This window comes from Phaethon aethereus (genome assembly GCF_964289735.1).
Source record: "Phaethon aethereus genome assembly, chromosome: 13".
NCBI lineage: Eukaryota > Metazoa > Chordata > Aves > Phaethontiformes > Phaethontidae > Phaethon > Phaethon aethereus.
The window spans coordinates 18,112,641-18,128,018 of NC_138589.1; the positions used below are offsets into that span (position 1 = coordinate 18,112,641).

At 39.3% G+C, this 15,378-nt stretch overlaps 1 protein-coding gene across 1 annotated transcript in view; it reads left to right on the top strand.

Moving 5' to 3' along the window:
- Positions 1–15,378, top strand: part of PLCG2 (phospholipase C gamma 2) — a gene marked incomplete at both ends in the record, with an annotated part of 60,439 nt that overhangs the window by 10,748 nt on the left and 34,313 nt on the right. Inside the window, 5 exons of the mRNA XM_082005745.1 lie at positions 4,848–4,988; positions 7,656–7,749; positions 9,209–9,256; positions 13,310–13,394; positions 14,142–14,225. Coding sequence (XP_081861871.1) covers positions 4,848–4,988; positions 7,656–7,749; positions 9,209–9,256; positions 13,310–13,394; positions 14,142–14,225 — 452 coding nt within the window. The remainder of the gene's footprint in view (positions 1–4,847; positions 4,989–7,655; positions 7,750–9,208; positions 9,257–13,309; positions 13,395–14,141; positions 14,226–15,378) is intronic.

Genomic DNA, 15,378 nt, shown 5'->3' on the forward strand with positions numbered 1-15,378 from the left:
TTCATGTGACTTTATCCTTCTCTGAGAGAAGCCTCACCTTGTTCCCTTCAGAGTTGCACAAGATCTGTGTTTCATTGCTGCTCGGAATAAAAGAGGCTGTTAAGGCCTACCTTGCATAGTTAATCTTTAATTCTGCAAAAGTGAGAACAAAGCCATTGTCCTCATTAACTGCCCTGAAGTACATTTGCAAAAGGTTACTGAAGGCTTTCTTCATTCACAGGGTGCTCATTTGCACATAGCCTACATTGCAGGGGGCAGCTTCTGCCTTTCCAAAATGAAACCTTCCTTGGAATATTTTGTAATGTGAATTGTTGAAAAAAAAAAAATGGATTCTGAAAAATGGTTCTTAAGAGCAGAATGTTGCTATATATATACACACATGAAAATGCAAATATATTCATATAAAGAATGCCCAACCCCTTTTTTCAGTCCACAGCACTTAGGTGATCAGAGTCCCTTATTTTCCTCTCTGAAATTTTGCCAGTAGTTTCCCTTTGAGGAAAAGCCTTCTCAAGCCTTCTTGAGACTTACTGAAAATACCTGCTGAAGTAAATAATGCTCCTGGCTTGATTTCTGACTCTGTAAGCCTCCTTAGAATCTCTCTGCAGGCTCTTTCTTCTCCTTTGTTAAGTACATAACTCTGAGCTGGGGTCCAAGTATCGTTTGTGGCCACAGACACTGAAAGACTTTTGGGGACTTTGAATCGGGACCCTTATCTTACAAGACTCTGTAAGTCTATAATGCCAATCTCAGTTGAACTTTTACACTGTTTATCAAAATTTTTCTGTCAAGGATACCTTGCTAGGTTGGCAGCCTCTAAGGTTTTTTGACTTACCCCATTCATATACAATCTGCCTGACTTTCCAGCCTAAAATTACCTGACTTGACCAAAGCTGATCTATGCAAACATGCCTTCCTACAATGAACTTACATGGGCACTTCCAGCTAACATAAGGTGTTCTGCTGTGGGCATTGACTGGTTTTAAGCAGGGTCTGTTCCTCAATCCAGTTGTCTGTTTGGGTGCTGAACGGTTGTGGTCCCAAGAAGAGGTGGGTGTTGCACGGGCACGGAGGGCAGACAGAGGCAGAACTTCTCCCTTTGAATAGCAGTGGTGGTTCTCTTCTGGAATGAGGAGCACAGTGTTGTGTACAACAATGTAATGTTTTTTGCAGTTTTCCTGTTCACATTATTCTCTACCTTTGCTTACTTTATGTCTTGTCTTCTGCTCAGCTTGTGCAGCACCTCCCGTAGTGGAATCCAAGTTCTGTTTTACCGTCTGCCTCTAAGTGTAACTGAAGGAAAGGTGTCAGCAATTCATACCTGTAAGCGTGTGACTAAATGTGATCACGAGTGCCAGGTTATTTGAATGGAGATCAGTGGAGATGTCGAGGACCAAAAGTTTACTGTCAAGTTTATGGCAGTAGAGAGCTCTAGCAGGCGCTCTGGAAGGCACTAAGCAATTAATCTGTGCAGTCTTTGGAAAGTAGCTATGTAGTAGTGTAATGATCCATTGAGTTAACTGATTTGCCGAACAACACACGACAGCAGGAGCTGAAGTTCAGCAGCTTCAGGCTCTGAACTGCCATGAATACTGCACGTCCAGATCTGAGCCTGAAATGGGATGGTAATTGAAGGTGCCTTGGAGTCCGGTCATGTTAAAGAGCCACTTGAGGGAGTTGTCAGAATCAATAGGTGACTGATGAGACTGCCAAGGAGATCCTTTTAACCCGTGGAAATAACCATGTAAAAGAATGGGTGAAATGTAAACTAGTATTGAAGGCTTTTTAGAGTGGCTAAACTGTTTGGCTGGGGACCACATGCTTTGGGAGTGTCCTCCTTGTCTTGCTGGGTGTGAGGCAACTTCTCTACAGGGCATACTTTGATTCATGTTTCCTTGGGAAATGCATTAATATTCTTTGCGCTATTTTATGGAAATCTCACCTGCAAGAGCATTGGTTTTGATCTGACGCTTGCAAGCTGCATACATCCAGGTCTGTGCTTTTTTCAGGTGTATCAGGCCCCCCAGGCAAATCAGTCTGTGAAGCCAGGTCAGGATAAGGGTCTGCAATTTGCACATGGGATTGAAAAGGAGGAAGGCTCCAGTACTTCAAGGCAGTGAGAAGAGAAGGGTGTCCTAGGCTTGTAGTTCTAGCACAGGCATGAAGTTACATTTTAATTGTTCAGTGACAGATTGCTGTAAAAAGTTCACAGTAACTGTAGCAGCTAAGTTGGTACACTGATTTACTAAGCTGAGTTTGAAACATGTTGCAGCTTTTCCTGGCCTGTTCCTTTTTCCGTTAGGTTGGGATCAGCCATTCTGGACTTAGTGGGCATCGTGTGGAGGGTGCCGGGCAACTCCAGACTACCTGGGGAGACAGCAGAGTTTAGCATGAGACCAAAATTTGTGCTTGCTGTGCATGTCTCTCTTTTCCCCCTCTGATTTTCTGCCCTGGCTTTTCTTTCAATAATGTAGAATAATACATCCTAAATGACACTATAAAATGTCATTTTAAAATATGCAGGTAGTTTCTATTCATTTTCTGAAACTATAACATGTATTATATCTTTCTGTAAAAATCTAAAGAACGTTTAATAAAACTTGTGTTTTGTATATCTGTTTTATACATTATTTAAGTAAACATAATGATATCTCGCCAGAATTTTGTAAGACATATATAATATGTTTCCTGAAAAGTACAGGAATGTAAAATTCTGAATTTTTTTTTTTTATGTGAATATTTTCTCCCCCTCCTCACTCTTGTTCCCTTGCTGAACCATTCCTCTGTTTGCTGAATGTTTAGCAATTACGGCATAGTAATCTCTTTTTCAAAGACCAGTTGGAGAAATAATAATATGGTTACCAGTGTGAAACCTGTGCATACAAAAATCATTGTGCTTATATGTATATACACATACATTCACACAGGAGAATGGGATGGAAGGATTGAAAGGTGGTAATGCAAGGAAAAGAACTGTACTGAGTATATGTAACTGAGGGGAGACATTGAGAAAGTTTGTGTGTTTGTTTCAGAGGTCAGTATGAGGTAAGAGCCACTTGAAATGACAACAGCAATTCTGGTTGTGAAATCTGTTTTATCACTGCTTATGGTTTATAATTGAGGGGGTCTTCATGGTTTGGTGTTTATATGTGTGGATTTATAGGAGTGTGGATTTATAGGAGTCTGAAATGAAAGGTGTGCTTCACTGAAGTTAAAAATGTTTTTCAGCAGGGATTTGTTGGGTGACGGGAAAGCAAAAAAGGTGCTGGGGTTGCCATGTCTAATGGCAAGATGTCTAATCTTGCCCATGATTAGAATGAGCCAGCATGGTGCACAGTCCCATGCTGTTTATTGCAGCCACACAACCTCCTTCCCTCTCCATTTGGGTACTTTCTCTCTCTGAATCCTGATTCTTCTCTGCTGATACTAAAGTGAATTGGTGGTCTTAGATTATCTTTTTTTAGATGGTGTCATTTTGGGATGGGTATTTGTATATACCGGTAGGGATCTAAGTGAGACTCTGGATGGTAAAGAGATGAGAGTCATTAGGAGGAGCTTTTGGTGGCTGGTCATTTGTGGTCATGTCATGAATTTATTTTAGAAGCTTGCGTCTAAATTTAGGTGCCTTGGCTAACCAGATCCACAGATCTTAGGAGAAGTTTTAATGGTTTGAGAGAGTGGCTGAGACATGGAGGTTCGAGACATTAAAGTCTCTATCTTGAAGATAATTACACTTGGAAAAATTAGTTTAAGAAACATGCATGTGCCCTGTGATTAGTTCAGGTTAACCTTTGAGGTCCCATTTTCCCTAGGTAAGTTGTTTAATGACTGGGAGAAAGGAGTGTCTAGTGGAAAGTTTGGCCTGGAATACTTTTGTATTGCTATTATATAGATGTTATTGTTTTATATATTGTTATATATAGACATTATTAACTGTCCTCTGTTATGGATGAGGTGCTCATTTAAAACAGGGCTTTTATATTGCGGCGTTCCGAAATGCATGGACAGAAAGCCTCAGCTATTTTCCTTGGATCTTGCTAAGTCTGATAAACACGTTTCAAGAGCAGCCATGAAATGTTTTTCTTCACTCTTCATCCTATAGCTTGTAAGCTTGTATAGCTTGTAAGTCAAGACTGTCCAGAAGTGGGAAGAGCTGTTTATTTGTCTGGTCTACAGGCAGCACAAAACCACTTCCTCAGTTTTCTAATAAGTATCTTATCTTGAGACTACACATATTTCTATTTCAGTGCTGTCTCACTACTGTTATACAGGCCATGTAGCAAGGCTTTGATAAAAAGGGAGCTGACTTGAGGAAAATACGTGCTTGTTCCCATTCTGCTATGCTCTAATATGTACATGTGCTCTGTAGAAAGCAGCAAGTTGAAAGTGATACGGCAGGTTACATTAAATGACAGAGATGTCTTTGGAGTTAACCAGGAAAAAACTCACAAACATTTTAATTATTAGGCTGGATTTTCTCTTTATATTAATAATTTAAATATTTTTCTTACAAGTGCTGGCGACTATGCTAGCTGACTAGCTGACAAGGTTAGCTGACTAAGATCTGACGCATAATTTTTAGGTGGGTAAGTTAGAAGTTATATATTTTCTTTTTTGTCTCTAAACAGTTGTCATGGCAATTGGAAATTTCTTGCTTAGAGTCAATGCCATTTGTGAAATCACGTCCCCTATAACCCAGAGGGGCTGTGTGTATACACTTTGTCCATGGATAATATCTACAGAGATATTTTCGATATGTATGCATGCTTTGAGTTGTTCATCTTATTGTTTCGGGCTCTGCTGGAATGTAAGTGCAGTTGTACTGACTGAATGTTGTTTTCTTTCAGTGGATCTGATGGAAATAAAAGAAATTCGCCCAGGAAAGAATTCAAAGGACTTTGAGCGTTGCAAAGCAAAGCAGAGAGAAGAACACTGCTTTACTGTTTTTTATGGTACCCAGTTTGTCCTCAACACCTTAAGCTTAGCAGGTACTTTCTTCTTCTTTGTTTCTTCTTTAGACCTACCGATTGAACATACCAAATACATTGATGGAACGATAATGCAAATAATACTGCAGTTTTGACTTCTGCAGTTCAGGAGTGCACCAGATGTTTAAAATCTGGAGATAGACCTTTTACTCAGACCTTCATGTCTGTGTACTGCTGCATTCGTAATGTTTTGCTTTCAAATAGTGTGTTGTGTGAGTGTGGTTTCTGATTTGCTCAATCATTTCTTGCAAGGTAGACTTCTGCTGGTATTTACCTCCAGTAAGGTTTTCAACACTGAAGAGCAGAGGTGACATTGTCCTCTTTAAAGTCAGCAAAGGATTTGCTGTTGTCTTCAGTGTGGTCAGAATATTGCCCCGGCATTTTTAGTCTGGCCAAAATGATTCTGGAAACAATAGCCTTAAAGAGTTAGGCTACATCACAGAAACTTTCCTATCACCTATGAGCAATTGCAGACCAATTTGGAAAAATGAAGTGCTAGTTTGGATTATGTATGTGCATGTCACCTGATAATACTAAACCCCTTATAAAGAAGTACTAGGGAACCATAAATAAAATTGGAAGGTGATAAATTGAAAATGAAGAGATCTGAGTTAAACAGAGGGAAGTTGTATCCTGTATCTGTGGAAAGGGTTGGGGAACTTCTTATTTCAGATGAGATTATCCAAGGTCGGAAAACCAAAGATTTTTGAAATTAAAATTAATATAAATTCTTACAGTGCAGGCTGAATACAGTTTCTAACTAGTGGAGTTTAAAAGAGATTTCCCTTGTAAAAGGTTTGTGATGGATCCTTGGCTTAGAATCATACAGACAATTTATTTGGAGTGGTAGTTCTCTCTGTCCTGTGCAGGAACACACTTGTCCATTTAAATCATTAAATTAATTGCAAAATCTTAATGAGAGAAAAGAGGAGTGCTTTGTCAGCATTTTAATGCTAACAGTAGCTTTTTTTTTTAAAGGGAATTAATTGCTTATGGATTGCAGTACTACAAGACAGGTTTTTTTGCAGTCTGATGCACTGGAAATTAAAGACTGCTTGTGACTAATCCATTGTTATAGGCTTTTAACTTTAAATAAGTTTTACCATTGTTGGCTGAAGCCTGTGAAAATTTTGAGTAAGCGGCTGTACTGAAGTGCACTTGTGCCAGGTCCTTCAGATTGATTTCCTCTGGCAACCCCCCTGTCCCTCCTCCACGGCAGTTCTCAAAACCAGACTTCTGCCAATACTTTAAAAACACTCAGTACCATCAGGTATGTTGCTGTAATGCTGAACTGCAGAACAACATGATATAACTTTCAGTTAAGGGGGAAATCCTTTTCCTTGTTAAAGTGCTTTGTCGTGGTTTTAAAACAATATCAAATAATTGTTACTTAAAGGGAATGGTAGCTGTCATAAAGGGCAGAATTGTCTTGGGAGAAGAATTGGTTTGGCAGTGGTAGTGGGTGTTCTTTCCAAAATTGTAACTAATTGAAAAACATTTCCATGGGGAGCTCAGGCTGGGCTCTAGCTTCATCCTTGGGGGATAAAGCATTGTTTCAAAGTATGTTTAAATAAAATGTAATCTTAATCTTTTGAGAAACTGTTTTGCTTTGAAGGCAGTTAAAAGAATTTGCACAGATTATAGCTCCTGTGTGAAAATAATTTTTCAGAACTCGTTTAACTGAAGAATGCCTTAATGAAATTTCAGAACCAGCATGCTAAAGCAAATGGACTTTGCCCAACTAAAGGCTGTAATGATAGCATCTCATCCAAGGCCCCAAAAAATTGGTTTCAGCTTAGCTGGTATTCCCTAGGGAAGGCTATACCCAGCATGCAGTTCATCATCTTGCTTCTGTTGGGTCGAAGCATTACCAAATGTGATCACATTATATGATGTGGAGGACTTCTGGTTTGGGGAATGGAAAGGTGAACTACATTTAAAACAAAACAAGACAGTGTTAAACCAATTTGTAAGGTTGAGAGGAAGATGTACCTGGCTTAAGTGTTAAGCTGTGTAAGGAATTTTAGGCCTTTTTTAACTCTGCTTGTATTAAAATGTGTTCTGTATAAGCTACATTAGTTTTGTACATTACTCCCTTCCTGTTCCTCTTGCCTAAGTCTAGTCTGGAACAGTCTGTGTTTAGAGGCATGGATAGGACAGACGGGAGGTGGTTATGTCCATCAAAAGCCAGTACTTTACAACCTTCTTGTAGGTTGCTTGGAATATAATGAACTAGCTTTATGCTATAACACACCGAGTTCTTTTGTCTGTGCGCTTCACGTTGCTCTAGATCTAGGTCCCTGGGCTTTTGCCACTTTGGAGGCGGAAGATAAGAAAATGAATTTTGATTGTGTTAGTACAAGAGCTCAGCAGTAGTTTCACAGTCTTTCTGCAGAGATGCTGAAACTTGCCTACCCTGATAAGCAGGCTTCTAAAATGAGGTATTTTTTGATAGAACTTCCAGAGTTAACCCTCCCACCCCCAAATTTATGCTGGTTTTTATTAGTTTTGTTATTAGCAACATGAAGCTATGCAATGAGATTTATCAAAGAGAAAGGTTAATGAGCAGCTTTGTATACTAGGGTTTATCTAAACATCACAAGTTATGTCTCGGTTTTGTGTTGATTTTGTTTTGATGCTTCTCATAGCATATTATTTTTTTTTCAGCTGACTCTAAAGATGATGCTGATAAATGGTTGTGTGGCTTGAATATCTTGTATCAAGAGGTTATGAGTGCTCCCACACCTGCGATCACAGAAAGGTATGTGGACATATTTTCACTTTGAGACTTGACGTTTCTTTGGAATTGAAAGTGGAAAATCTGAAAGAAATTTCTAAGGTGCAACAAGTGGTGCAACTGCCAGTTACCTTAAGAACAACTACTGTCCAGTTAGTGTATGATACAGAAAGCTTATATGGAAATTCTCCATGTCTATTTTGGTATTTACGTACAGCACTCTGGAATTGCACTCTGCTGCATCCACTAATGTGGACTTGCAGTTTACATTGTTCTGTATACCAAAAGCAAACCAAAACAAAAATCTCTTAATGCAATCACAAGAACATCTGGTGTGTGTGCTGACTTCTTGGAAAAGACAAATGTCTTACGCAATCACAGTAGGTTGCTCTAGTAGCTGTCCATGTGTCCTGTGTCCCAGTAACTCCGAGGTACGCTTCTGCAGTTGCTCCTTTTTATTGGACCCATTGCATTGTATGGCAGTGTGATCAGCTGACTCGGAGCGCCAGGCTGAAAATGAACATTTTTAAGGATTACTTTTTAGCAGCCAGCCATGTGTGGGTGAAACTGCACCCTTAATGCTTCTGAGGATGTTGCATGCAAAACACTCATGCTCAGAATGGCAGGTTTGTAGACAAGCTTTTAATGCTGTTTCTGTGCCTGATTGCTTTTCATCACTGCTGACATTTTTGTTTGTGGTCACTGCTTTTACCTGTTGCTAGCTGACCAAATTGTGGCCTTGACATTGATGTTGTCTTTATCTTCTTGCTGTTCCACTTGGAGTGAAAGTATTCTTATCAATTCATATCTATTGTGGAGCGAGCTGCTATACAAAGTGCTACTGGGTTCCAGGCTATGTTTGTGCAGCAGAGTGATTCCTGTAGACACTGAGGATAATGACATGCTGTGTTCATCCTTTAGATCAAAGTCGTGTGTGTGTATATTTACAATTAATGCTGCTAATAGTATTTTGCTGTTCACCTAAAACTGACGTGCACTCTAATGAGGATTTTCTTTAAAATTCTCTAAATGCCTCTCCCTCCCCCTAATTTTCAATTTTTATGCATCTAACAGATCTTTGAGCCAGCAGCCTCAGCTGGCATAAATCATTGACTTGATGGAGTTACTCTAGTTTAGATTAGCTGAAGTTTTGGCTCGCATTATCCACTTACATTTTTACAGCTTCTGGTTGCTCATTCTTTTCTGTCCTGCCCACCCTTCCCCTTCCTGTGTTGTTTATGTGGCTTTAAAATGCAGTATTAGGCAGCAGAACAATATATATTTACAAATATGGTTATAAAACTAGCTGAATCCTTAGATGCTGCACTGGAAATGTTTTTGCTTTATTAAAAGAGATGTATCTTATGACTTTTAAATATTTATATTGAATTTTATCTAAGGATTTGGATAGATCATTGGCTGTTTTCTTTATAATTCTTAGATTAACCTTTTTTTTTTTTCTTTTTTCCCTCTTTTCCACAAGCTGGCTGAGAAAGCAGATCTATTCTGTTGATCAAACTAGAAGAAATAGGTAAGAAGCTTTCTCTTTGTTCAGTTTTTTTCTAGTGAACTTTTGTGGCAGATTCTAACATGGAATGAAAAGAAATAAATAACTCTTCATCCAAGATATGAAATGTGAGACTCCTGAAGATGGCATTTGTTGTTGCTTTAACAACTTGAGTTTTGCCTTTTACTAAACACAGCATGTTCATAGCACTCACGTTCATGTGTGTGGTATAAGGAGGAAGCAAATGATGAAAAATAAGTAGTTTTGCTTTTAGCCTAGAATTACCCTGCCAGAATGAGGAAAGGGAGTTGTCTTCTTCCAGTCATACTGTAGAGATTCAGCTCAGCTGTGCAGGTATGTTAGGTTGCATGCTTTCTAGAGGTCTTTGCCAAATTGGAGCCTAGCAGCTTGGACTGTGTAACCTGCTGTGGGCTTTTCTGTGCAGCTATGCCACCAGTTCTTCCTTCATTGCTGAAGCATGTTTGCCTTGGAGTGACTACACTGTAATGTAGACAGAGCAGAACCAGCTTTTAAAAGCTTGTTTGGGCATTAGTAACAATGAAGCTGCATAAGCAGAGTTCAACATGGGCTGCTAAAGATCCAGGGCAGATATTTAAGTGATTAGCCTTCCCTTGTTTCAGTCCTGATGGGGCCTGAACATGGCTAGTATGGGTGGTATCTAGTTTGAAACTAGTCATGGCAGCAGTGTCAGATATATCCAGAGACAGGGTTGTCCCAGCAGTAACATGAATTCTTTCCTGCAGGGATCAGAGCTGTGAGGAGAACAGAATATTATGAGGAAGAGGAGATAACAGAGATATCTGAGAATATTAGGGGAAAGGAGGAGGAAGACTACTGGTATGACAGGGTAGTATCGTGGTGAAAGAGTTACTTTAACAGTGGGAAGCAGAAGATACTTTTGAGGGTATGGTGCTTGTCATGTAAAAGAAGTCCCATGGGTTGTAGCTTCATATGATTGGGTTTCAGTAGTTCATTTCAGGTCCATATGTGATGTGGATTTGTAGCTTTTGCACAACAAAGGAGACTTTTTTTAATTAATTCAGTTGCATACCTCTCCTTAGACTTGCCAGAAATCATGTGACACTGAGAAGAATGTTAACCCCTCTTCCCCCATGTCTGTTACTTTACCATGATTTTGCTCTTTGTCTGGAACATTCATTTTATTCTAAGGTGTAATTCAGTGTAGAAAAGTACATGCGTTTCCTCTCATTTAAGCCTTTTCCTAAAAGCAAAATAAAGCATGATGTTTCATTGTGTGAATGAGACTCTGTTATTGCAGGAAATAACACCATTCTGCAGACAGCCTGTGGCATTGTGCAGCTGGCTTCAGTGTGAGCTGCGATGCTGCTTCAAAATGGTGTTTCCTAAGCTGGCCAGAATGGTGAAGGGGAAAGTACCATAGTTTACTGGATATTGCCTTATAACTCCTGATGTATTTTGAAAAACTAGCCCTACAAGGGGGCTAGTTGGCAGACATCATGAAGGAAAAGTAAATATTAGTATAGAGAAGCTGTGGCTGACAATGTATGTCTGTTGAAGAGGATTAATTTGTTGCTTTAGGATTGTTTCATCACTACAAGGCAGTTTGGTTAGGATCAAGGGGACTTGCACTGTGGAGAGGGCAGTTTTTCATTCTCTTGATAGATGATTCATGCTTTTAGAAAAATTCAGGAAAGGAGTTTGTACTGACTTTCATTGTGTTAGTGTTGCAGTTTCTAGGGAGGTTAATTGTAAAGGTTAGGCTTCCAGGCAAGTCCTGATTCACAGGTTAAGTTTTTTCCAGTGGTAATGAAGTCTCAGCTCTTTGTTTTGGCTTGCACTTGTCTGGCCAGAGGAAACTGCTTGTGCTTGGTGTTTAGGGTACAAACACAGTCCTTGTTCTTGCTCCTAAAAGGAGTGTTTTTTTCCAGAGGTCTGGCGACAAGGTAGAAAGCCAGGAATTTCCTGAGTTCTAATCTGGCTTTGGCATGGACTTTGGCTAAGTTCCATCTTGATTTGCCTTTTTCCCTCTCTACACAATGGACATGAGAATATCTCACAGGGTAGCTGCGTGTATGGACACTGTAGAAGTGTTACTTTTGTCTAGGCGCTAATTGTTTTTGTTGCTTTCCAAGTGACTCTGTTCTGACCCTGTGTTTGCAGAAACTTATTAATGGCTTATGGATTGCACTGTAGGTCAAGACAGAGTACCTTAGTCTTGTTTCCTCAGGTACTGTTGGTGTTGCATTAATGTTTTGTGGGCATTGGCCGTAGTACCCACGGATGTTGTGCCTGTGTTCTCTGGACTCTTCCCCACTTCCTTTTGCTGCCATGGATTGCCCTCATCTTCTACTCTAGGACTTGTCCTTGTGCCCTTCACATGTCCCACTGTAATGCTGTGTCTTTCTCATTGAGGCCTCACATCAGTGCCTACCCAGAATACCCAGTTTTAGACACTGTCCTGGAACATGTAACCTAATTTCCATTCTTTGCTATCCAAAGACAAGTTGAATGGCAGGTGACTGAAATGGGGCTACAGGAGATGGATGAGTTGGTGTACCAGCTTGGTGCTGCTGAATGGATGAAGTCTCACTCTTTCCTTTTCCTCTGCCTTCTCTGCATGCTGCTAATCAGACACTCCAGCCCCTTTTCTTATCCTGGCTGTGACTCTGATCTGGGCAGGTGAGCTGGGTGACGTCATGAAGCCAGTGGAAAACTTGTTCTATCTCTCTCGGCCACATAGTTTTCTGCTTGCCTAGCGAGTTGAATCAGGTTAGCAGAATATTTTATGAGCATCACAGGTAGCCTATGGAAGCAGTGGCACCATAGCAACAGGAGAATGGAGTGGGGCATGAGGAGAGGTATTGGGGTTGCTTCTTGTAACAGCAGTGAGCTGTTAGATTGGCTCACCTGTACCTATGGCACATTTAAAGCATTGGGACACCCAGCTCCTTTAGAAACCACCCCTCTCTTTGTTCATACAGGAGTTATAGTAGCAATCCCCTACCTCCTATTTCTATTTTGACGATAAGTATAGTAAATATTGTGAGCTGCTGTGAGCTTGCAGTGAAGAATGCTATGACAGTGGCACCTCGGATACTGGAATAAAATCTGAGGTTGATGAGAAAATGGGAAAATGTGAAGGAAATCGAGGTTTTTGAAATAAGCTACTCAACAGGTTTGTTTCTAATACAAAATTTTCCTTCAGCAAAAGAAGTTTGATTTATACATCATATATGATTTGATGTGCGGCCAGAAAGCATTGCAGCAATTAAAAGATTTAGCTATGTATGTAAGTATTGCTTGAATACTTGGTGTATGCACTGAGTTGCTTAAAATCTGGAATAATTACATCTTACTTGAAAGGTCTTGCTGTTATCTAGAAAACTTTGTCTTTTGAAGTGTTCTTAGTATATCACTGGACATTCTGAAGCTCTGTAAAAAGGCTCAGCAGGTCTGTGTAAATGGACCTCAAAGGCAATCCTCTCTGGGAAGACTGGGTTGTGAGAGGAGGATGAGGTCATGTCAGATATTGTAGAAGGGGAGAGTCTTGCTGCTGTGAATCAATTTTACCATCCAAGTGAGTAACAGCTGGAGAAAAAGCTTATAATGGTAATGAAAACTGGAGCTTTTTATTTTCTGTTTCTGCTCATCTGTTTGGTATAACCTTTGTATAAAGATTTTGGTATCTATATTCCAGTTTCAGTGGGACTGGAACAATGGAAGAAAGGCTGCAGTTCATCTGACCATGTGTGAACACCTACATTTGAGCTGATCATCTAGATCTGATAAGTGTTGATGGAGAGAAATGAGTGTCTCTGCAGCACGGTTCTTTCACCCTAATATGGATGCCCAAATTAATTGAAAAGCCTGTTTCTCCCCACTAACTAGAAAACCTGTCTAGCTTGCTCCCATGTAGATGTTATGTTTATAGAAGTTTACAGTTGTGTGAGATGAACCCTATATGTGACAATAGTTACATTTTTGTGTTGATAGAAAATATATTAGTAGCTGACTAGATACAGCAGAACTGCGGAGTTTTTGCCATTTCTTTTTTTTTTTCTTTTTTTCCCCCAGTATCAGTCTTAGAGAGCTGAAAACTGTCCTTCCCCAAGTAAACTTCAAAGTGAGCAGCATGAAGTTCTTGAAGGATAAATTTGCGGTAATTACCTGATAACTTATATCTGTTTGGTATTATCAGGTAGGTGGTGTTATTTCTTTTCAGGATACTGCCCATGTTTTGGCTTCTTATCATGTACAGTTAAATAAATTATATCAGTTAACTTCTCAGCTTGGCTTTGCCTATATCTAAGGCTATAAGAAAATATAAACATAGATGTTACTTCTTTACATTGTATGACATTGGGTTTTGAGCTCTGGTGCTGATACTGTGCAAGTGCATAGGAAACTGTTTTATGTTTAAGATAAAATTCATATATAAGAAAAATAATTTTTTTGCAATCTGATCAAGTAATAACCTCTTCACTCCAACCTGTGCTAATATTAATAACTTCTGAAGGTCGTTTCTGTTCCTACAGGAATTTTAAATATCTCTGCCTTTTCCTCCTTTGCAACTCTCCGCCCTTAAAGCATACATTCTTTCTTCTGCTGCTCCAGCTAACAATGACTAAATAAGGCACTACTTCACTCTCAGTAACATAGTGGAAACGGAGTCGGGGAACAAAATGCAAGGCCGAAGATGTGGGCTAGGAGCACTATGTCACAAACCAAGAATTTGTGTACTTGTTTGTACTTTATTTTTCTCAAAAAAATATTAAAAAAATCTCAAATGGTTAAAACAAATGAAGTTGGAGTAGAACAGAATGCATGAGAGGGTGGTAGCTGGAGTAAGGTGTGCAAGTGCAGTTCAGCGAATTCTAAATTCACTGCATGCTACTTTCTATTGTAGGAAATAGGCGCTCACAAGGAAGAGCTTAGTTTTGAACAATTTCATTTGTTCTACAAGAAAATCATGTTTGAACAACAGAAATCGGTAAGCTTTTTCATAAGTAGTCTTTATACTGTTAAACTGTGTGGTCAGAATAAAGAGTGAATGCTGATTATTTCTTTGTTTCTGTTTGTTACTAATTTTCTTTTTTCCTCAGTTTTGTAACAGAAAAAGGGTATAGTACTGTACTTGATGTGTAGTTAACGGTCACCATCAGCAATTGGCTTAAGAAGATGAATGTGTCATTCATGTTGCTTCTTGTCCGTTAGTAGTAGAAATATGCACAGCTATAATGGGGTTTCTAGTAAGAACTTCTCTTGTGAGTTTGTTCAGGATGTAGAATGTCTTTTAATTTGACTTGGCTGATCTCTTTACTGATAGGAGCAAGGTTTTTCCATACTAGTATTCATCTTTTATCACTAAGCACATTCTGTACATAATGGGGATGTATCCTAAGCATCAAATAACAGCTATTGTTCTCATCATCTCTCATGCTTGGAGATTACCAATGGTGAGTCCATGACAAGACATGCATCAGACAGGCCTTGCGAGGCATGAATGCAGCGGAATTACATTTTAGCTAATTTGTATGGGCAACTGCCTGACTACTGTTTCCACGTATTTATTGCACAGACTCATGAAGCTGGTAGAAACTGCAGACACTTAGTGACTCTGAAAGTTAGGAACCCTTTAACACTGTGTGAAAACACATAATTGGAAATTACTTGCATAAATGTCTTTGCTTATTGTTGATTCAACTTGCAGTTGCTAAAATAAAAGCTTTGATAGTCAAAGCCAGTGCTGCTTCTTTTGGCAATAGAGCTTTCTTGTGCTGTTTAAAAGTGGTGCTGAAATTATTGTGAAGTAATAAAGAATCTCCATTTACTGACAGGATTTTAGTTTTGGCCATGAAAGTCTAGTTAATTAGCTTGAGCAGAAAGTTGAAGAGTAAAACACAGAATAAGGAGGCTATCTGACTTCCCTAAACTCTTGTTATTGCCCCTTGTGGATCATTTCAAAGAAACTCCTCAGTTTGCTCAACAACTTCTTTGGATTAGTTGATAAATTTCCTGGGATCTGTAACTATGCTGTGCCAAGCTGGAAGGAATTTAGGCTTTATCTTCACATGAATAAATGTGATGGATGATACATAATGACAGTTTTTCTGGAATATCAAACAATAAAAAATCCCCAGAAA